The sequence below is a fragment of the Eschrichtius robustus genome, chromosome 1 (assembly GCF_028021215.1).
Source record: "Eschrichtius robustus isolate mEscRob2 chromosome 1, mEscRob2.pri, whole genome shotgun sequence".
In the NCBI taxonomy this organism is placed as follows: Eukaryota; Metazoa; Chordata; class Mammalia; order Artiodactyla; family Eschrichtiidae; genus Eschrichtius; species Eschrichtius robustus.
Window position 1 is genome coordinate 180,174,854 of NC_090824.1, and position 22,188 is coordinate 180,197,041.

Genomic DNA, 22,188 nt, shown 5'->3' on the forward strand with positions numbered 1-22,188 from the left:
CTCTGTGAAGGAGGTATTGTGATTACCCCCATTTTACAGACAAGTAAACTAAGGCAGAAAAAGGTTAAATACCTTCCTCCAGGTCATACTACTAGTAATGTGGCAGAGCTAGGGACTGAACCTAGGATAGTCTATTGCTTAACTATTAGGCAACAATGCTTTTTGTGTACTACCCGTTAGACCCCCAAGGAACTGCTGCTCCCTGGAATTCTTGTTGGTAAAGGCTGACACACAACAATTTATATCTATGTAAAGAGCAAAAAATATGTATTACATGGAAAAAAAAGCGTGAGGAAACAGACAAAAATCCTAACAGTTAACTCAGTGTTTTGCTGTAGGATTATGGAAGATTTCTTTTTTCCCTTTAAATATTTTTTACTGTCCAACCTTCTTGCTTTATATGCATGAAATCATTAAATCTTCATCTCTTTGTAATGGGTATTGTTATCTCCATTTTATAGATGAGGAAACCGAGGCTTAGATGTCAGCAGTTCTCAAGGCATGGGCCATGAGGTCAAGACATTTTCGTAACGATACTAAACCATTCTTTGCCTCTTTCCCTATGTTGACTTTGGCACTGGGAGCAGAAAAGCCATGGTGGTGAAGCCCCTGGCACCTCAGCACAAACTGAGGCAGAGGAAGCACTGTGCTGGCAGTCACTGCATTCTTTCCTCACAGTTTAAAAAAGAGGTCAGTTCGCTCAGGAATGCCCTTGACGAAGCAGTAGAAACTATTAATTTCATTCAATCTCAACCCTGAATACACACACGTCTTATTAATATTCTGAGCGATGAGGTGGGACGCACACAGAGCAGAGTGTCGGCCTCAAGAAAGAGCATTTATGAAATTGTATGAATCACGATCTGAACCAACTGCTTTGGTCACGGACACCGTCATTACTTGAAAGAACGACTGACCAGCCAATCGTGGTTGTTGAGACTTGGGTACTTAGCAGACATTTTTCTCAAAAATAAATGAAGTAAGCCACTTTAAGGAAAATACCTGACAGTATTTTTGCCCCTGATAACATTTGCCCTTTCAAGCAAAAGTTAGAATTTTGGAAAACTTATACCACTAGGAACTTCACAGCTTCCCAATATTTAAGGAAGAATAGTAGGAATTAGTAGGAATTCCTACTGACTAGATTAGTAGGAATATTAATAGATGTATGCATTTTTACAAATTGATTCAAAACAGCACAGAGTCAATGCGGGGTAAAAGATCTGGGGCGGGGTGCGGGGGTGGTCTGCTAGAAGCTTTAGGACAAGGAGACGCTCCTGCTTCATGGAAAGCTTTCAGAGGCCAGGCCTCTCTCCTTCTGAGCAGGGAGACAGGGGAATACGAAGCCTGGACCGACGGCAATAATCCTGATCCCAAAGGGAAGCCAAGCTCAGCAGGAAGCCGACACTGAAGTAGGCAGAGAAGAGAGACGGAAAGAAACGAAATCACAGGCAACCTAACCAAGCGGCGGAATTCAATCATCCCCGAAAGCCAGCTGACCTCTGGACTGTCCGCCACATCCTCTCAATTCCTGCAACCCATCTGAACTGGCTATTCTGTGACAGCACAAAGACTCCTAATTTGAGGCATTCCACTCAATTAAATTACACTTAAAAATGTTTTAAGAATATGAACGTAATACTCTTATAATTAAAGAGGAACTTTTACTGGGAAAATCCACATTGAATTTGTATAGTTTCATACGGAAGTAACACTTTTAATTACCTTTTCAGTGTTCTTGTATTTTTCCCATCCTTTTAGCATTTTCAACCATTTAGTAGTTCTTTCAATTTCCAGCTGCTTTTGCTAAAAATAAAATTGAAATTCATTGTTACTGTTTGTTTCAGGCTTCTTTTACTTACAAATCACAAAAAAATGTCAAGGAAGATGCTGCTGAAAAAAGGACTACTGAAAAAGTTATGCTATATTGGACAGCAAATATCCTAACTAACTTTTTTTTCAAGTTGGATAATTGATGACATTTGTGTCAACAGTATCCCCTCACCGAAGTTAAGACACGTAGGAGATGCTCCACTGGGACAGGTAAAGAGAAAGGGATCACTTAAATTTTCTAACATTTTAATCACTGAAAACGCTGGGTATTCTACAAATGTAAGCCAAAAGGAAATTTTAAAACAGTCTGAAATATTTTTATGAAGCATCAAAACACAACTTCAAAATTCCATTCTCTTCTTTCACATTTTACCGATTTCTGGCATCTTAAAGTTTTTGGTGACAAAGGTGGTTTTGTAAAGGAGAATTGGGTATTACTGGGGGGAGACCATCATATAACTAGCACTATGTTAGTGAAAAATTGTACAAAAATAAGTAATAGTTGCTGCCCCAAGGCAAGTTCACTGTCTGCTAAGGGCACCCGACATGGAATATGCAGTGTTGTGACCTAGAGGCAGAGACGGTGGCTCAAGTCCTGTGGAGGGAGCAGTCGAACCCACCCAGGGGCGTCAGAGAAGGCGAGTATAAATGAAGGACTGGAAGCAGGTTAGGGTTTTTATGAAGCGCAACATGGGAAAGAACATTCCGAGAAGCATGGACAGATGTACTTCTTCGACAATGCGGCAGTGTAGGGGCTAAAAAAGGAAGCATCCGGAGCTGAGGCTGAACACACAGGCGGGGGTCTTGGCTGTCACACTAAATTAAGATTTGGGGCAAAGCTGGGAACGGGGAAGGTGGTAGAGAAAAGGCTTCTTCCGCACTTCTTTGGTTTCAAGGAGAAGGGATATTTTTCCTAAGTACTCGGGTGGGCTCTCCAATCTCTTATTCACTCCTATGGTGGTAGAGTGACTTACTTGATTCGTACATTTAGAAAAAGAACTGGGTGTGCACAGCCCTCTGTCCCTTTACTTTGGGAGCCCAGCTACCCTCAGAAAATCCATTTGTACTCTGTCCTTTCAGGCAGGAAAAAACACCCTCTTCAGCCAAGAAGTCTGGGTGACCCCTGTGCCCATGACCAGCTGAGCAAGTCCTCTCCTCCAGGGGCTCAGCCTAGGAGGCCCCTCGCTGCTGCACACCTAACCTCCTCCCCCCTGACTACTCCACCTATGAAGGCCAGATGTTCGCTGCTTCCCCACTGCCTGGAACAGAGCCCGGCAGGGTCCACTCCTAATGATGACCTTTTCATGAGAACAAAACTCAACAGGATTCTTTCTTATGAGTGAGCTGAGATTCTGCTATTTTGTTAATTCTCCTCGATCCCAGCATCGTCTTTTCAGAAGGCCTAAGTGTATTAAGTGCATCTAAAAAGTAAACGAAATGGAAGACTAAACAGGAGAGAAAATGGTTCTGAGGATACATTTTATGCTCCAAAATGTATGCTCGTTACACCCTTATGAGGTAGGTATAATCACCCCCATTTTACAAATAAGGAAACAGAGGCACAAAGGGTCTAATCAACTGCTCCAAGTTCCTGCATCTGGTGAGTTCAAGGCCAGGCAGCGTGGCCCCAGGACCTGCGCTCTAGGCCACCATATCCTATGCTCTTGCCTCCACCATGTCCCTGCTCTCGTTGGGGATCACAGCTCCTGGATGAAAGCAATAGCTCCTCATCGACGGTCTTCAATCCAGCCTCAGAAAGGCAGATGGCACAGGCCCACCATCGATATTTTTAGATTCAAAAGAAGCATAAAATCCCAAAGAAAGTCCTGAATTTAGGAAAAGATTCTCACCAATCAGAATATTTTTATGGAATTTTATTTTTAGGCATATCCTTAAAACTCTTTAATTACTTCTTTACTCTTAAAAATTTTGATGGGTTTTTCATAACCAAAGATGATCACTTGTGAGCAAAAGATACTCTGTTATGATTCTCATTTTTCAAAAGATTAAGCATATTCTTCATTATATTATTAGTAATAAAATCTTACAGATGGTTCCAGAAATACGTTTAATTTTAAAACTCAGTGGGGCTCTGAAATCTAATTAATGTTTCTACTAAATGGGACTTTAGAGAAGGCCAAGCTGTGAAAAATTAAGATTGATCTAAGATGCCATTTGGTACTTTCTTGTTCTTCTGCACTTCCCCCCCTGACTTCTTCAAAGCATAATCCCTTTCTCCACCAACAGGAAAACACCAAGTAATTCAAGCCCACCCAAGAGTACAATAACATACACTTTGCCAGGAAAAACCCTGCTGAGATCTAGCAGGTCTCTTGCTATCTTTCATTTTTATGACTATTAAATTGTCAATAAATCACTTTAAGAAATAGCTCTTCTTTTCTTTAAAGGCACATTTTTGTATTCTAACGCTCATCATATATAGAGAGATTATTTTAAATGCTATACATTCTCACATGCAAGGATAAAACAGACGCACACAATTTTCAGAACCATTAAGTATACATTTCTTTCCCCTACAGCAAAAAAAAAAAAAAAAAGGAAAAAAATACACTTTGGGTAAAGCTTCCAGGCTGTAGGATTTTAAAATTATACATCAGTAGTTCAATCAGGTTTAAGTGTTAACTCCATAACTCTGCCAGATCAACTACACCAGACTTGCATGCACTCATGAATCTATAATAAATGGACACAATATACTTTATCAGCAAACATGCTATAGCTTAACAACTCCAGAATTTATTCTGAGGTAAGAAGTAACCGAAAACACGTGTGACAAATGTAAACTTAAATGCTCTAGAAAAACAGGCTAAGGAACATCTTCTTGCCATGGGCTCAGTAACACCAAAACAGACTAGAATATAACAGCAAGTTAGAATCTCACCCAGAAGTTCAGCAGATACTTCAAACTCAACACACCCAACACGATTTCCCTAAACATGCTGCTATCACCCCTCCCTTTCCTACTACGAATGAAGAGCATCACCACCCACTAAGTCAATCAACCTAGAAGCTTAGGTTGTCTTCAGTCTTCCTTGTATCTTCTTTCCACACCCAACCTACACTCTGCTGGTCCCATCCACTTCTGCTTCCTTCACATCCTCTGCCCTCTTTCTGTCAATCCTCATCCCTAGATGAGGGCAGTAACTCCTCACAGGTAGCCCTGGATGGCTTCAAGCCAGCCTCCACACTGCTATGACCTTTTAAAAGTGAGTCCCAGCTTAAAATCTTTCAATAGCTACAAATAAAGTTCAAATCTCTACACGGTTGGCCCTTCACAATATGGCCCAAACTCACCTTCTAGTTTCACTTCCTGCTACTGTCATGATCTGGCCACCTTGAACTATTTGTCATTCCCAACACACAATGTATTTTCATGCCTCTCTGACCAGTGTTTGCTTTTCATCTGCCTGTGATGCTCTTCCTCACCATCATCTGGCAAAACCTTACGCATCCTCTCAAGACCCAGTCAGATGTCAAAGGTTCAAAACCTTTTCTAAATTCCTCCATCCTCCAGGCAAAATAAACGTTTCTTCAGCATTTCCTGGCATGGACTAAGGACTCAGTTGGCCTGAGTTCTGCCCCTTCTTATCTGTTTCATTTGGGACAAGTTACTAATCTTTCTGTATCTTAGTTTCCTTATCTATAAAATGAGGATTATTATGATTATTGTTATAGCACCTAACACCACTTGTGTTCTAGTTGGTCTAAATGTCCAAATATTTATTACTATTATTATTATTATTAAAGGATGAACTCCTTGAGTACAGGAACCATATCATATACTCTTCTTTTAATTTCATCACCTAAAACTGTGACTGGTGTACAAGAAAAGTTAAATAAACATTTTTAAACATAATTTACATCAGGAGAGACAAGCAAACAATACTATGAAGCAATTATGTAATAGCATTTTGTGGTCTTGGAAGCAGAGGGGTGGGAAGGAGAATGAATATGACTAGACCGACCAAAATCCTAAGTACTTTTTTTTTTTTTTTTAACATCTTTATTGGAGTGTAACTGCTTTACAACGGTGTGTTAGTTTCTGCTTTATAGCAAAGTGAATCAGTTATACATATACATATGTTCCCATATCTCTTCCCTCTTGCCTCTCCCTCCCTCCCACCCTCCCTATCCCACCCCTCTAGGTGGTCACAAAGCACCGAGCTGATCTCCCTGTGCTTTGCGGCTGCTTCCCACTAGCTATCTATTTTACATTTGGTAGTGTATATATGTCCATGACACTCTCTCACCCTGTCACATCTTACCCCTCCCCCTCCCCATATCCTCAAGTCCATTCTCTAGTAGGTCTGTGTCTTTATTCCTGTCTTGCCACTAGGTTCTTCATGACTTTTTTTTTTTTTTCCTTAGATTCCATATATATGTGTTAGCATACTGTATTTGTTTTTCTCTTTCTGACTTACTTCACTCTGTATGACAGACTCTAACTCCATCCACCTCACTACAAATACCTCCATTTCGTTTCTTTTTATGGCTGAGTAATATTCCATTGTATATATGTGCCACATCTTCTTTATCCATTCATCCGATGATGGACACTTAGGTTGCTTGCATGTCCTGGCTATTGTAAATAGAGCTGCTATGAACATTTTGGTACATGACTCTTTCTGAATTATGGTTTTCTCAGGATATATGCCCAGTAGTGGGATTGCTAAAATCCTAAGTACTTTTGATAGCAGTTCGATCACTATAATACAGAAGTAAACATAAGTGAAGTACAATAGTATCTCTAATGTAGCATAATAAAGATATGGATCATTCCATCATGTTGGCAACGCTTTTCGAAGTGCTGCTAAAATGTGAAACTAATGATGTTAAGAATCTATACAAAGCTGATATTAAATAACTCTGTTGCCTTTATACCCTGACATCTTACTTCTCCCAATTTTTATTGAAATATTTCAAGCCTACAGAAAAGTGGAAGACCAATGCACCATATACTAATATATGCTTCACCAAAATCCATCAATTATTAACATTTTGCCAGATTTAATCTATTTATATTAGGGCTTTTTTTTTGCAGGGGGGTGGGGGGGGCGCTGATCTATTAGAAAATCTCAGACGTCGTGAACACTCCAAATATTTCAAGTATGTAGCACCTAAGAACAAGACACATTATCCTACATAATCACAGTACAACTATTACACCCTTTCAAGAAATTTTAAATTGGTCCGTTATTTGGTAATAAACGGTCCATATACCAAACTCCCCACCTGTCCCAAAATCGTTCTTTAAAGCTGCTTTTCTTTAGGCGAGTTGGGGAGGGGAATTCAGAATCCAACCTTGGAACATACATTGCCTTTACTGGCACATCTCTTAAGTTCCCTTTGCTCTAGAACAGTCCCCTGGCCTTTGTTTGTCTTTCATGATGTTGACTTTTGAAGAGTCCAGTCCACACTATCTGGCTTTGCCTAACTGTTTCCCCTAGATTTGGGTAGGACTATTACACAGGTGATTTTGTGTCCTTCTTATGGCATCACATCCAGTGACAGATCATGCTGATTTGTACCACTATCAATGATACAACTTTTGATCCCTTGGTTAAGTGGTATTTGCCCAATTTCTCCACTAACTAATAGAGAAATTCCTTTTTGTAACTAATAAGTAATCTGGGTGGTGCACTTTGAGATAGTATGGACATCCTGTTCCCTAACAGCTCTACTCAGTGGTCTTCTCATCCACTATAATCTCTGCCTGAGTCAATTCTGATTCTGATGGTGGTAAAATGGTATGGTGGATTTATTTTTCCTTAGGTTTATTTCTATATTATTAACTGATATTTTTCTATTAGAAAGTTTTTCCTTTCAAGTTCCTCCCCATTTTTAATATCACTAAGGTATAAAGGACTATTTTATTCAATGTGTTATAATCCATTATTATTATCATCATTATTCTTTTTGAAGCTCAAATTGCCCCAAATGTGGCTGGACTGCCTCTTATCTGGTTGGAGATTTCCCCTCTTCAGGCAGATCCTTTAGACATGACCGATCTGGCACAATATAATTCAGGCTCACTTTATACTTTTTTCTATCCTAGACCTAGATCATCCATTTCTTTAAAGAAACAGCGGTTCTTTTTAATGGGGAATGGTAATCCAAAACTAAGATCTGGGTACTAGATGTGCTCATCACTGAAATTTTTAAAATCATATAGGAGACCCTAGTATAAGAAAATTCTACTCCCCTGACAATGTCAGAACAACATATATCGAAAGGAAAATGATGCAGAGGTCCTAATCTCCATCCTATATTCCCTTTGTTATCTCTCCATTACCTCCACTGATTAGGAAACGGTACAGTGTTGTATACTCTTCCCCAGGAGCTGTTTTCAGAAAAGGACTAAACTTCCATTTGAAGTTTGCAATCTGATACCTGATCATCTTAAATTCACAAACCCTCTGAATCAGGACTGGCCCCTCCTACTGGGGCAAGGAGGATATAACGATTAAAAATGGGACCAATGTCTTCTTTGTTGAGATCACTCAACCTCTAGTGATCTGAGACTATAACTTAATCCTATACAGGACCAGTTGAATAGGAAGTACTTAACAACTGCTGCATCACCCACATAGTATGAAGTTGCCTTGCATTGGGTCCAATGCTCCTCCCACTAGTAACATGATTTATAATCTAGATGGTAAAGGCTACCCATATACACAGTGCATGGATGGATATTAAATAGCCTTCTCTTCTAGAATAAGAAGTCTTAGAACTTTACTGAAGTTCAAGTCTTCAGATGTTTTTTTGAATATTAGGATGTGTGACTGAGGATAACGTTGACCCAAGTCACACACACCTAGACCTCACCAGCAGAGGTCAGGAGAGGATAAGGAGTGTAAGAAGCAGAGTCGTGTTTTGATAGAATAATGACATTGAAAAGTCATGTATTTTGAGCAAGATTTCACACCTCATAAAATTAAAATATAATTTTTAAAGATCTGAAAAGGCTCCAATATTCTGTTAAGCCATGCAAAATACCGCACTGCAAAAAGGAATAGCTGAATCCATGAAAATTCATAGCTTCGTATATCCTTTCCTCCTTATTAAAAACATCAATAAGCTCAAAGAAACAATATAATACATTATTAATAGTGTTCTCTGCAGAGTAAATATAGTAAGTGTGTTTGTTTATTTGTTTCAGTGACTGGGGGAATCCAAAGCAGTCTGCAAATACCAACACCAATCCTCTTATGAGGGACTGCCTTCTACACCCTATTTTAAACAGAGAATTACCTTATGTAAAAAGAATACACTGGCAAAGCTGGAACAAAAGCCCCGATGACTTGACTATGCATCAGTGTACAAGTCTTCCCAAACGGCACGCAGGAAGTACACACTGCAAGTGGATGCTTTGTGAAGATGGATGAACACTTGTACACATCCACAAGGCTATCATTTCCACTGATTTTATTCAATGCCACATATGAATATGTAGAATTTTTTATTAGTTTCCTAGAAATGGCAGACCTCGGCCATTAGGACTCGGCAATCACTGAAGAACATATGAGCTAAACTGAAACTAGAAAACTTGGGGGAAATCCTGAAAACTAAAAAGTTTCCAGCCTCAGACTGCTTTGCATGTGTCTAAAGTTCTCATTCCACTTTAAAGAAACCAATTGGGCCACACAATACGAGTGCAGTTTATAGACAAGGGTAGGACGGAGTCTCAGTCAGCAGCCTCAGAACCCCTGCTCCCAGTAAAAGACTGACAGGGAATATAAAACTATGTCTTATGTTAAATTATTAAGGTGTGCATATCATTTCAGAGTGATTCCCTATTATACTAAACTCTTTAGAGTAAACAATCCATTAATTATAACTTTATTTGCATTGGTTAAGAGGTCTTTTACTGTACAGGCAAATCTCTTAAAAAAAAAATTAAAACCAAACAACCTCCCTCAAGCATGCATTCTCCAACTAGGTTTTGTCTCATATTTCTTCTTTCCTTCACTGTCACATTTCTTGAATCATCTACACTACTGGTTCCCACATGTCTGAATTTTCTGGACCAGGAATTCGTTTTGAAAGGGGAAGAGAGGTGGCATGGGAGAGAAAAGTCAATAGTGGGTTGTCAGATTTTTATTCTGCCAAATATGGATATCTTTTGTTAAAAGATACCTTCCAACTCATCTCTCCCTCATTTCTCAAATAAAGCACATTGTCAACATTTGAAAGGACAAGCTCCGCCAACCTTTAAATTCGCATGTTTCATGACATACCGCAGTCTTTATGTTCAGCTGGTCGTTCACTCAGCCACCATTTATTAAGCACGTACTATGTGCCCTGCTCTAGGGTCTGGGGATACAACAGTGAACAAAGCAGATGAAACCCCCCTCCTAGAGATTACATCCTAGTGAGGAAACAGACAAAATAAAGATATAAGTAAAATACTGAGTAAGTGAAAGTGTTAGTACTAAAAAGAGGAACAAAGGAGGGAGGGGGATAGTTGACAAGCAGGGGGGAGGGAGTTCCCAACATAAGATCTGAGATGCCAGGGAGGGTCTTATTCCGAAGGCGGCGTCATACAGTAAATACCTGGAGGAGATGAGGGGCCGCGCCCTGTAGCTCTTGGGGGGAGGAGGAGGGGGCTCCCCAGGAAAGGAGGCAGCCAGGCAAAAGCCTGAAAGAGGGAACATGGCGGGCTAGTCGGGGAACACTGAGGAGGCCGGTGGGTGAGCAAGAGACGGGAGCAAGAGAGGAGAGACTCACGGAAACCAGTCACACGGGGCTCTGAGATCATTCTAAGGACCTTCCCTTTGACTGTGGACAAGCTGGAGAGCAGGCAGGATGTTCCCATCAAGAGTGACATGCTCTCTCTTATTTTAACAGGATCATTCCGGCTCTTGTGGTGAACAGACAGGGGACACTAGCAGAAGCGAGGAGCTGGAAGCCTCACAAGAAAGGTTCCAGCAGACCAGGCAGCAGAAGCGGGGATGCTGAGAAGTCATCAGACTCTGGACACACGCTGAAGGCCGAGCTGACACATGAGGTGTGGGGATGCTCAAACACAACTCAGAAGTTTTTAGACTGAAACCTGGAAGGGTGGCGCTCCCACTGGTTGAGATGGGAAGCTTGTTCACAGATGGATTTGAAGAGAATAACAGAAACCCCAGTTTGGACATTTATTAGACATCTGAGTGTATGGAGTAAGCCAGACACTAAGTCTAGACACTGAAATGCACACACAGTCTGGGGGTTGGCGTTTAAAGCCAAAAGACTAGATGAGATGACCGAGGAGGAGATCCAGACAGGAAAGAGAAGTTCCAGGCCTGAGCCATGGGCTCAGGATAAAGTCGTGAGATGAGAAGGAACAAGTGGAGGAAATGGAGAAAGAGCAGCCAGTGAGGAAAGAAAAATATGCAGAGAGTACGGGGTTCTGAAGGCCAAGAAATGGGAACGTGTGAGAGAGAGAGGCTAAGCGACCGCATCACGTGCGCGGGTGGGTCACTGGGAACTGACTACTTGGTGTGACAGTGCAGAGATAAGAAATAAGAAACACGAAGCAAGCACATCGGCTGGGCCAGGCCAGAGAAGGAGGTACTGGAGGTTTGAGAGGGAATAGGAAGCTGCACTGGTTAAAATGGGAGCAGAAATTCACTAGGAGGAAACGGTATGATGTCCAGGCAGCATAAACATCCAGCTGAGGTTTGTGATCATGGATGTAAAGTAAAACCAGTCATCCCAGTTGGGAGTCGTTTCCCAGTTACACTGAGCCGCTCAGGTGCAGGCGCTGCAGAGACACAAAGTTCAGCCCAGGAGAAGTGGGCAGGAGGTGGGGAGCGGGTGGGCCCAGCCTGTGGCAGAGCTGAGCTGGGAAGAGAGGGGAATGAAGACATAACAGTTGTGGGATCCAGAGGGTCCACGGATTAGCTAAGTCAGGGCACTAACAGAGAGAGAATGGCCAGAGAGTGGACACAAGCAAATCCCTGTGTGCCCATTTCCAAGTGGTCTGGTAGAAGTTCATCAGGAGCAGAACTGGTAGCAAGCGCCGTCACTTCCTTCTCCTGCCTCCCTGGGCCGCAGGGGCCCGCCTTCTCCACCAGCACCACTGCCAGGGCACGTGGCAAACACCACGCCCCTGAAAGCCACTACCATTTCCCACTGCTGCCTCACCTGACCCGCCTCTAGTCACTGGATGAACAGCCAGCCTCTCAGAGCAGAAACCATGCCCTATTTGATCCTGATATTCCAGGCTATGGCCTCGGTTCTAGACCCGTGCTTGATATATAGTTGCTAAGCAGTAATACAGCTTTATTAAGAGAAGGAAATTTCTTTGCCCAAATATCAAGGTTATGACACAGAGAGAATCAGGCAGTCACAAGAGAATTTAACCGCAGGAAGTACCTATAGGGCTCTCTACACGGTATATGTAAAATGGCACTTTTTATCCTGAGTTATGTATGCTACAGTTCTAATTTTCAGGAAATTTTTATTTTAGAAAGATTTTCTAAAATACTTTTCAAATTCCAATTCCAATTTTACCTCCACTGTCTGAAACCCAGCCTCCTTCCCCCATCAAACATAAACAAACTGAGAATAATCGCCCCCAATCAATAGCCTCCCTCTCAATTCATAAATTCTACAATTCATTTTTAGGTACATAAAACAATGGAGAGGGGGAGCGAGGCTCTGAGCAGCCTTAAACATTCAGTCGCTGGTTCTCGTGCACACCCAGCTGTGGAGCCAGCTCCCCAGCCAAGTGCAATGAAGAAAGGGGAACCACTGAGTTACAAAAAAAACTGATGAGTTTACTATATATAAGACTTCTAAGTCTTTAAAATGCAAATGTACTTATTTGACTACAGCAAACTCTTTTTGGTGTTGTCTGTGGAAAATGTGATTAAAAGCTCATGGCACAGTTATGTTCCAAAGAGCTGCTGGTCTGGACCACGGCTTCAGGAGCCACACGGTGCTTGAGAGGCACGTCCACAATGCACTCTCTGCTAACGCCTACCTCTCCTTTTTTCCAGGTACCTACCAGAAGTTCCATAAAATCTAAAATTATTTCATCATTAATGTAATTACTTTCTTACAGTAAGAAACATGAGGGTCAAATTCTAACGATGACTGCAGCACTGACATATAACACGGCACTCACAATCACAAAGGTGGCAGGTTTTACTCCTCTGATGAACGTTAATTCCCCGGTAACTGTAAACAAACGCAGAGCTGGACTTACCCGTTCCATAGCTGCGTTATGATATGGGAGCTCCTCTTCGCTGCAGAGGAAAAACAGTGGACGTGAAATAGTTGAAACCAGAGCAAACTTTTAAAAAATTATAAACCTGTAGGTAAACACGACGTACAACCATTTATTTATCATCTCAAGAGCTACACAAGCTTCCATTCTACCGAATTTAACATAAAACAATGAGCTATTCTGTCACCACGTCCCCTGTCTTCAAATCTCTAGACACACTCTGTCCAATCCAGTCATCTCTAGTCACAGGTGGCTGCTTAATTTTAAATGTAAATTAAAATGAAATAAAATTAAAATTCCAGTTATGAGCCTCACTAGCCATGGTCCAGCTACCACGCTGAACAGTGCAGATATAGTGAGAACACTTGCACCGCTGCAGAAAGTTCTACTGGACAACACTGCTCCAGTCCAGGAGTCAACAACCTTTTCCTGCAAAGGTAAATACCGAATAGTAAATATTTTAGGCTTTGTGGGCCACACAGTGGTTTTCATAATACTCGACTTTGATGTCGTACTGTGAAAGCAGATACTGACAGCATGTAAATACAGTGTGGTTTTGTTCCCATAAAACGTTTACAAAAATAGGTGGTGAGCTGGATTTGGCCTATAGGCCATAGTTTGCCAGCCTCTACCCTAGACCATCACCTCCACTTTCTGTCTTCAACTACAGCCTGTAACAAATGATTGTTCAAAAAAATTAGTATAAGGAAATAAAACTGCCTCCCATGGATTTATGAATTAAAAAGAAAACTTCAACTTTTATTCTGTAAATAAGGAAAGCTTCATTTGTCGAAACTTCAATGGGAATAATATGTAAAAATGTAAATATAATAAAAGATCAAATCCATTCCTCTGATACAGTTAATTTTGTGATACCACCTCCAATATAAAACATTCTGAGACTCTTGAATTAATTGTCAGTAATATGAAAACAATGTACTATCTGTAAACAGTGCTATGTGCTTTGAGTTGCTCTATCAGTAGTACTGATGTTTTGACAAGAATTATCCATATTCTTCCCTTAGTTTCTATTGACACCAGATAATAACACTTTTAAGAGTATAATATGTTAGTATTCAAGAGTCCAACGTTTTCAAAAGCCCTCTTTTGCTACTCTGAAGAGTCCTTAGGTGAAGCATGAAGCTACAGCAATGAAACTGACCAAAAGGTGTAAGAGCCAAAAGAGATCTCAGAGACATAGTCCAACCCCCTCATTTCACAGATAAGAAAACTAACATTTTCACTCAGACGCCATCACTTATCCTAATACAGAGATGTTCAGCACTATCTAACCCAGTGGGTTCAAACTCAGATAAGTATCTATCTTCAGATTGTGCAAGAGTATATGAAAAACAGGCTAAGAAACCAATTCTCAAGAAAAAGAATATCTGAGGATTAAATATGTTTCTTTTTTTTGAAGTGCCTACTCACCTTTTTTATTTTTTTTTTTTAAATAGCTTTTGTTATGCTCTTAGTCTAACTTTCCCTGCTGATTTGTGATCCTGATTACTAGTAATGCATGAATTACCAGCGGTGCATGAATGGCACCCGTCCATTCTTCATGTACTGGCAGAAGGAGGCCTTGACAGGCCTTCCAGGTCCAGTGTTGATTCCAGGTCAACACTACTGGAATGTACTTGCTAGGTGATTAGGTCAGCAAGGGCATCTTGAAAGAATAAGAACATCTGGCAACCTCTGTGTGTACCAACGATGGTATTTCTGGGGTGAGTGGGCTGGGCTGCCCTGGGCAAGAGCAACCTTCTGTGCAGCTGATTTGAGCAGATCCTGACCTAACACTGAACACTGAACATTCCTACCTGCAAATGAAGTGCCAACTCTGGCTGCCACCACAGGACAAGTTCTTCAGTGTCCTCCTATTCACTAAACAAAACTAACAGACCTAACTGTGCCTGTTCTCAGCACTGAATCAGAACCAAGTTTTGCACACGTCTGTGGAATGGAATGGTGCGAATCATCTGCTCAGGCTACATGGTCTGTGCTGGGCGGGTCCTACCCCCGCCTCTGGCAACCACCAGTATGTTCTCTATATGTCTGAGTTTGGGTTTTTCTTTTTTTTACATTTCACATGTAAGCGAGATCGTATAGCATTTGTCTTTCCCTGACTTATTTCACTGAGTATAATGCCTTTAAGGTCCACCCATGTTGTTACTAATGGCAGAATTTCCTTCTTTTTTACGGCTGAATAATATTCCACTGAATATATTCACCACATATCCATTCATCCGTTGATGGATGCTTGGGTTGTTTCATGTCTTGGCTATTGAGAATAATGCTGCAATGAACATGGTGGGGACAGATACCTTTTTGAGTTAGTGTTTTCATTTCCTTCAGATACATACCCGGAAGTGAAATTGCTAGATCAGACGGTAGTTCTAATTTTTAATTTTTTAATTTTTTGAGGAACCTCCATACTGTTCTCCATAGTGGCTACACCAATTCACATTCCCACCAACAGTGTACAAGGGTTCCCTTTTCTCCACATCCTTGCAAAACTTGTTTTTTCTTGTCTTTCTGATGATATTCATTCTAACGGGAGCAAAGTGATATCTCACTGTGGTTTTGATTTGCATCTGCCTGATGATTACTGATGCTGAACACATTTTCATGTACCTGTTGGCCATTTTCTTTAGAAAAATACCTATTCAGATCCTCTGCCCATTTTTTTATTGGACTGTTTGGAGGGCTTTTTTGGCTAGAGTTGTATAAGTTCTTTGTATATTTTGGATATTAATCCCTTATCACAGTGGTCCCCAACCTTTTTGGCACCAGGGACCGGTTTCGTCAAAGACAATTTTTCACAGACGGTGGTGGGGGGATTGGTTCAGGTGGTAATGCGAGCGATGGGGAGCAGCAGATGAAGCTTTGCTCACTCGCCTGCCACTCACCTCCTGCTGTGTGGCCCGGTTCCTAATAGGCCACAGACTGGTACCAGTCCGCAGACGGGGGGTTGGGGACCCCTGCCTTATCAGATACATGATTTGCAAATCTCTTCTCCCATTCAGTAGGCTGCCTTTTCATTTTCTTCATGGTTTCCTTTGCTAAGCAGAAACTTTTTAGCTTGATGTAGTCCCACTTGTTGTTTGTTTGTGTTTGTTTTTACTTTTGTTGCCTTTGCTTTTGGTGTCAAATCCAAAAAATCATCACCAAGACCAATGACAAGGAGGTTACCACCTAATTTTTCTTCTAGGAGTTTCATGGTCTCAGGTCTTATGTTCAAGTCTTTAATCCATTTTGACTTGATTTTTGGGTATGGTATAACATAGTGGTCCAATTTCATTCTTTTGCATGTAGCTGTCCAGTTTTCCCAACACCATTTACTGAAGAGACTGTCCTTTCCCCATTGTATATTCTTGGTTCCTTTGTTATAAATTAATTGACCACATATTCATGGACTCTAACAGATCTATGTGTCTGTTTTCATGCCAGTGCCATACTGTTTTGATTACTATAACTTGTAATAGAGTTTGAAATCAGGAAGCATGATGCCTCCAGCTTTGTTCTTCTTTCTCCAGATTGCTGTGGCTATTCCGGGGCTTCTGTGGTTCCACACAAATTTTATAATTGACTGTTCTATTTCTGGGAAACATGCCATTGGAATTTTGATGAAAACTGCATTAAATCTGTAGATTGCTTTGGGCAGTATGGACATTTTAACAATATTAATTCTTCCAATCCATGAGCATGGAATATCCTTCCATTTATTTGTGTCTACTTATATTTCATCAATGTCTTACAGTTTTCAGTGTACAGGTCTTTCACCTCCTTGGTTAACTTGATTCCTAGGTATTTTACTCTTTTTGATGCAACTGTAAATGAGACTGTTTTCTTAATTTCTTTCTCATAGTTTGTTACCAGGGTATAGACATACAACTGGTTTTTGTATGCTGATTGTATATCTTACAGCTTTACTGAATCCGTTTATTAGTTCCAACATTTAGTGGAGTCTTTAGAGACTATATAGACAGACATATCATCTGCAAATGGAGCCGGTTTTACTTCTTTCCTTCCAATTTAGATGTGTTTTATTTCTTTTTCTTGCCTAATTGCTCTGGCTAGGACTTCCAATATTATGTTCAATAAAAGAGGTGAGAGTGGGCACCCTTGTCTTGTTCCTCATCTTAGAGGAAAAGCTTTCAGTTTTTCATCATTGAGCATGATGTTAGCTGCAAGCCTGTCATGTAGCTTTTATTATGTTGAGGTACTCCATACTCATTTTGTTATGAGTTTTTATCCTGAATGGATGTTGAATTTTATAAAGTCTTAAGGCCTCATAGATAGAATGTGGTCCATTCATGAATTTTCTTGCATTACTGCTCCATTTCTAAAATCTTTCATACAAAATCTGCTATGTGCTCCACTGATCTCCAAAGAACTTTTCCTCTTCAAGTCTCTGTGTTGGCATACACTCTTTCACAGCCTTCCAAAGAGAAAACAGGGAACTGTGCCTTATCAAGAGCTATACACAATGTATAGATACACACGTAAAACACTGTGGCAGCCTCAGGCACCATGGCTGGCACGCTGCAGGAGTGTACTAATGTTGCTGAATTAATGTGTGAAGGGAAGGATGAACGCATGCCTGCATTCATGTATGCATCTTTACCTTGCCACCTAAATATCCTCCAAGTAGAAGAAAGGGAAGACCAAAATCTGGGTGAGTGCAGTGTTCCTTTAGATCAGCAAACTACAGCCCCTGAATGAAACCTGGCCATCGGCCTGTTTCTGTAAATGAAGTTTTACTGGAACACCACCATGCTCATTTATATATTGTCTATGGTTGTTTTCATGCTACCATGGTACAGTTGAATAGCTGTAACAAAAACCATATGGTCCGCAAAGCCAAAAAGTATTTAATATCTGCCTCTTTACAGAAAATGTTTGCCTACCCCTGCTTTAGAAAACGAAGGTTCGTCGTCTAATGGAAAGAGGCACCTAGAGACTGCTTGAAGAAAACACCAAGCTGACAGCAAGAAGCTACGCCTTGTAGAAATACACAAAGTAAAAACAACAACGTAGCCATCACTGGAAACACAGGGACCTTACCTGGATCTATTTTCTTTTATCTGCTATTAAGCTTAAAAGAATTACTAATTAGAGTGTATGTGCTTGTAATTTCTCAATAGCTCAAACAGAGTATTTCTGTAACTATGAGATAAACTTTCATTTGGAAACATAAAAGTTAACTTGTGAAAATCAGTTATTCAATATACTGACTAAATTTTATTTCCCATTTTGTAGCAGATTTTGCCTAAGTTTAGATTTACTCTAGTCAAAATTATTGGATGGGTAGAAAGAGTTCTCAAGGCCTCGTTATTAAAACAGATATTCTTTAAAAACAAAAACACCATTATTCTGGCTTACATATATTTATATAGTCACATTAAACTACAGACAATGTGCTAAATTTTATAAATATACACATTTTGATAAGTAGTTGAAAATCTGAAGCTTGGTATTAATTTTATCTTTATTTTTGAAACAATTTCCTTCTAATTCTTCTATTAATAACTTGTGGCCTAAAAGCATTATCTATCATTATCCAAATACCAAGCATTCTTTGTCGAGCAGACTAACAGCGACTGTTTTTGAAAAAAGTGTTGGAAGTTCAAGTACTGAAAGTTCTCTAAGTTCTTAAATAAGCTCGATTTCTCCATTCTCCAGATACAAGTCCATCACAGGCATGCAGCTAGGGACAGCTCCCCATTTCTGCGCACTAAACAAAGACGGCCCTGTTCCAGCATCACGCCAGGCTGGTTTGGCAACAGTTTTTATATTTATTGTGAAATCTGTTATAAAACCAAGTCAGTCCTATACTGTATTTGTTAATTACTGCCATCCTTCTCCACATATCATAACAAGTAATTTAAGTTACAAAAACTGTAATTAGATATGAAGTCAGCAGCCTTCAGAGAAGGCTGCAAAGTTACTTTGCACCATTTTATTGACGTTGACACTTAAAACCCATGTTTATCACAGAACCAATCAGAAACTACAAAGAACTAAGACAGCAGAAAGAAACGCTCTTGATCAAGGTGTGACAGGGAGCAACGTCTAAATGCCTAGGCCAGGTGACTTTACTCAATAGCGCAAAACACCCCAGCAGCAACCTTGGGAGAAAGTGTCTCACTGAAATGAAGCACTGTAACAAAAATCAATGACTTTGGTGAAGTTCAATAAAGCCTAACACTACACTAAAATCCATTTCTATGCTTCATTATTTTTATTTGTGCTGCCTGCTTCAGGATTGCACCACGGAGTTAATAAAAAATTTAGGGGGGCAGTATGAGGACTGGTTGGGCTTCGTTTTCAAAGACCGCTGAGCTCACCAGCTATGTGAGCGTCCATCTGAGGAGTGGGATCATTTCAAACAGATCCCTCTCCTTAGGCACTCTTCTTTCCCCCTTTAATTTTCTTTCTAGGCATTTCAAAGAGCTTCTTCGATGTTTCTCTTATTAAAACTACAGAGGCAATAGAATGCAGAAGGTCAGGACTCAGGCTCTGCCCTGAGGCTGCCATGGTCAGTTCCCCAACCCGACATTTACTGCGAGCATAACCTGGGCAAGTTGCTTGACCTCTTTGTGCTTCAGTTTCATCTAAAAAAAGACAAAAAGAGTACCTATCCCAAAGAAGTTTTGAGAGAAATAATCCATGTTAAGAGCTTAGAACAGTGCCTGGCACACAGTAAGTGCTCAATAAATATTAGCTAATATTATTAAGGTAAATCACGGACTGGCTTTTTTTTCCCACTAGAGCCAAATGGACCTCAGCACAGAGGTAAAAAGAAACACGGAGTAACTGAGTGTGATTTTTAGATTGTAGACACAGGCTAGGCTCTTGGGCCAGAACCTAGTTGTTTCAAGCAATGAGAAAAGAGAATTTAGGTAATTCCTAGACCCTTCTGGAATGCACGGATTTTTCATATGCATTTTGTCCTATATTAGACCATTTTATGATAAAAACATCCTTTGTAGTGGTTCGCGCCCATCACGAACACTTGGGGAGGTCAGAATCAGCTGAGTTGTATCCTACCTTCTGAATCAAAATCTGGGATACAACCCAGATATCTATTTAAACAAACAAACAAACAAACAAACATTTTCCAACTAATTCTAATGTGCAGGAGATTCTGGGACCCACTGATCTTGACAGTGCTAAATGCTCAAAGTGTCCTTCCAAACAGCATTCACATACCTCAGATCTGCACATTAACCCACACAAATGTAAAATCATTTCCTGTCCCATTTGTGGCCAAGTTTGATTTACTTTAAAAAAAAAAAAAAAAAAAAAGCTGAAGTGGGGGTTTCCCTTAGGAACAGTATTTTCATCACAGTTACACACTGCTCTGTTGGTCTGCTGAAATTCAAAGTCTTCTAATTAGAACTACACAGGAGAACATTTCGGATATGCTGATATCATTAGGTAGCATAATGACACCTTACATTTGTCTAGACCTGTATGTAGTATTCTATCATTTTATTTCTTCAAAGCTTCAAGTACCCCTAAGTATGCAGAGCAGTTAATGATTTCTGTTTCACAGATAAGGCGTGAAATAGTTAACTGAAACCAGCAAAGCCAGAAGAAGAGCATACATTCTAACTCCCAGAACTGTTTCTGTTTGTTTGCTTGTGTTACCCTGAGAAAAACATGATACAACAAAATACTTTCTAAATGCAAGAAAACGGAACAGAAAGGAAAAAGAAGGTCTGAGTACTATAAAGTTACTGCTATGAACTCCCTAAGAAATTGTATTCCTCCTTCAAAATTTAATCATGTATCATAAAATAAAAATCCCTGGCTTCTTCCTCTTTATAATAAATGAGACTGGGAAAGGATAAATGTGAATAAGTAGTAGGTTAATCACTAAATTGTATGGAACCATACAAACTACAGAGATGCAGAAAAGTCTCCAGCCCATGGGAATCTTACTAAAAACAAAGCCAGAACCAAACAGGCAAATTCACATCATTTCAGGATGTTTTTAAGAGTCAAAATCACTTTAACTACTTTACTTTACAGTGCTCTAGACCTCTCTCGACTCCTTACATAACATACTCAGGATAAATGGAATTAATTTTGAGAAGCAATAACACGAACACATTTCCCACCATAAGGAAGATCAGTGGCATTTCTTTTCATTGCTCATTTTTAGGCTGCACAATACTAAAGTTCTAACTGTTAATTATTTTTAAAATGCATTTATATAAAATAAAATGTTTTATAATTATTTTTGAAATACAAGGTGTTATTGATTTCCACTTAATTCTGCTAGATTATTAATATAACTCATTCACTGCACTTAATGTTCTTACTAAAACACAATGAATATTAAAGACTGTATTCTTAACTATAGTTCAATTTCAATCACAGAGGTTAAAAATGCCGGGAATTTAATAAAAAAAGCATGTTGCAGGATCAATCCTGGAATCTTATTCAGAGCAATGCTATTAAAAATAAAGAAAATCAACAAAATAGGAGACCATAGAAACATAATTTTAAAAGTTAGCTTTCAAACTATGCAACTTACTGTAAGAAGCCAAATCTATCCGTGACTTTGTAAACAAGGTAATCAGCATCTTCCCAAGGCTCAATCTCTGCACCTTCTCGTCCCTATAATAGGGGACAAAGAAGGGTGTTATTGGGAATATATAAAACTGAATAATTTCTTAAAAAGAACACAAAACAAGACTTATTTTTTACTAAAAATAAGAGCTGGAACTGAGGCATTATCAACCCTAATTAACTTTAAAAAAAAATTTCTGGCAATAATCACTATTTCTTTGATACAAACTTTGGAAGACATTAAGCCATGATCAGACCTGGGTTCCTGTGAGAAACAGACTGGGAAAGAGGGAGCAACAGAGGACAAGAAGCCACTCAAGAATGAACGGCCAGGGATTCCCTGGTGGTGCAGTGGTTAAGAATCTGCCTGCCAATGCAGGGGACGTGGGTTTGAGCCCTGGTCCGGGAAGATCCCATGTGCTGCGTGCGCCACAACTACTGAGCCTGCGCTCTAGAGCCCGTGAGACACAACTGCTAAGCCCGCGTGCCACAACTACTGCAGCCCACTCTCCTAGAGCCCGTGCTCCACAGCAAGA

The 22,188-nt window shown here is 40.1% G+C and overlaps 1 protein-coding gene across 3 annotated transcripts in view; it reads right to left on the reverse strand.

Moving 5' to 3' along the window:
- The window catches only part of USP6NL (USP6 N-terminal like), a 144,626-nt gene that overhangs the window by 38,322 nt on the left and 84,116 nt on the right, over nt 1-22,188 (reverse strand). For 2 of the 3 annotated variants that reach the window (XM_068560115.1, XM_068560125.1), the window contains 3 exons: nt 21,618-21,700; nt 13,052-13,091; nt 1,726-1,806 (listed from right to left, as the gene is read on the reverse strand). In XM_068560115.1, the coding sequence (XP_068416216.1) occupies nt 1,726-1,806; nt 13,052-13,091; nt 21,618-21,700 (204 nt within the window). The remainder of the gene's footprint in view (nt 1-1,725; nt 1,807-13,051; nt 13,092-21,617; nt 21,701-22,188) is intronic. The other variant, XM_068560135.1, reaches the window with a different exon arrangement.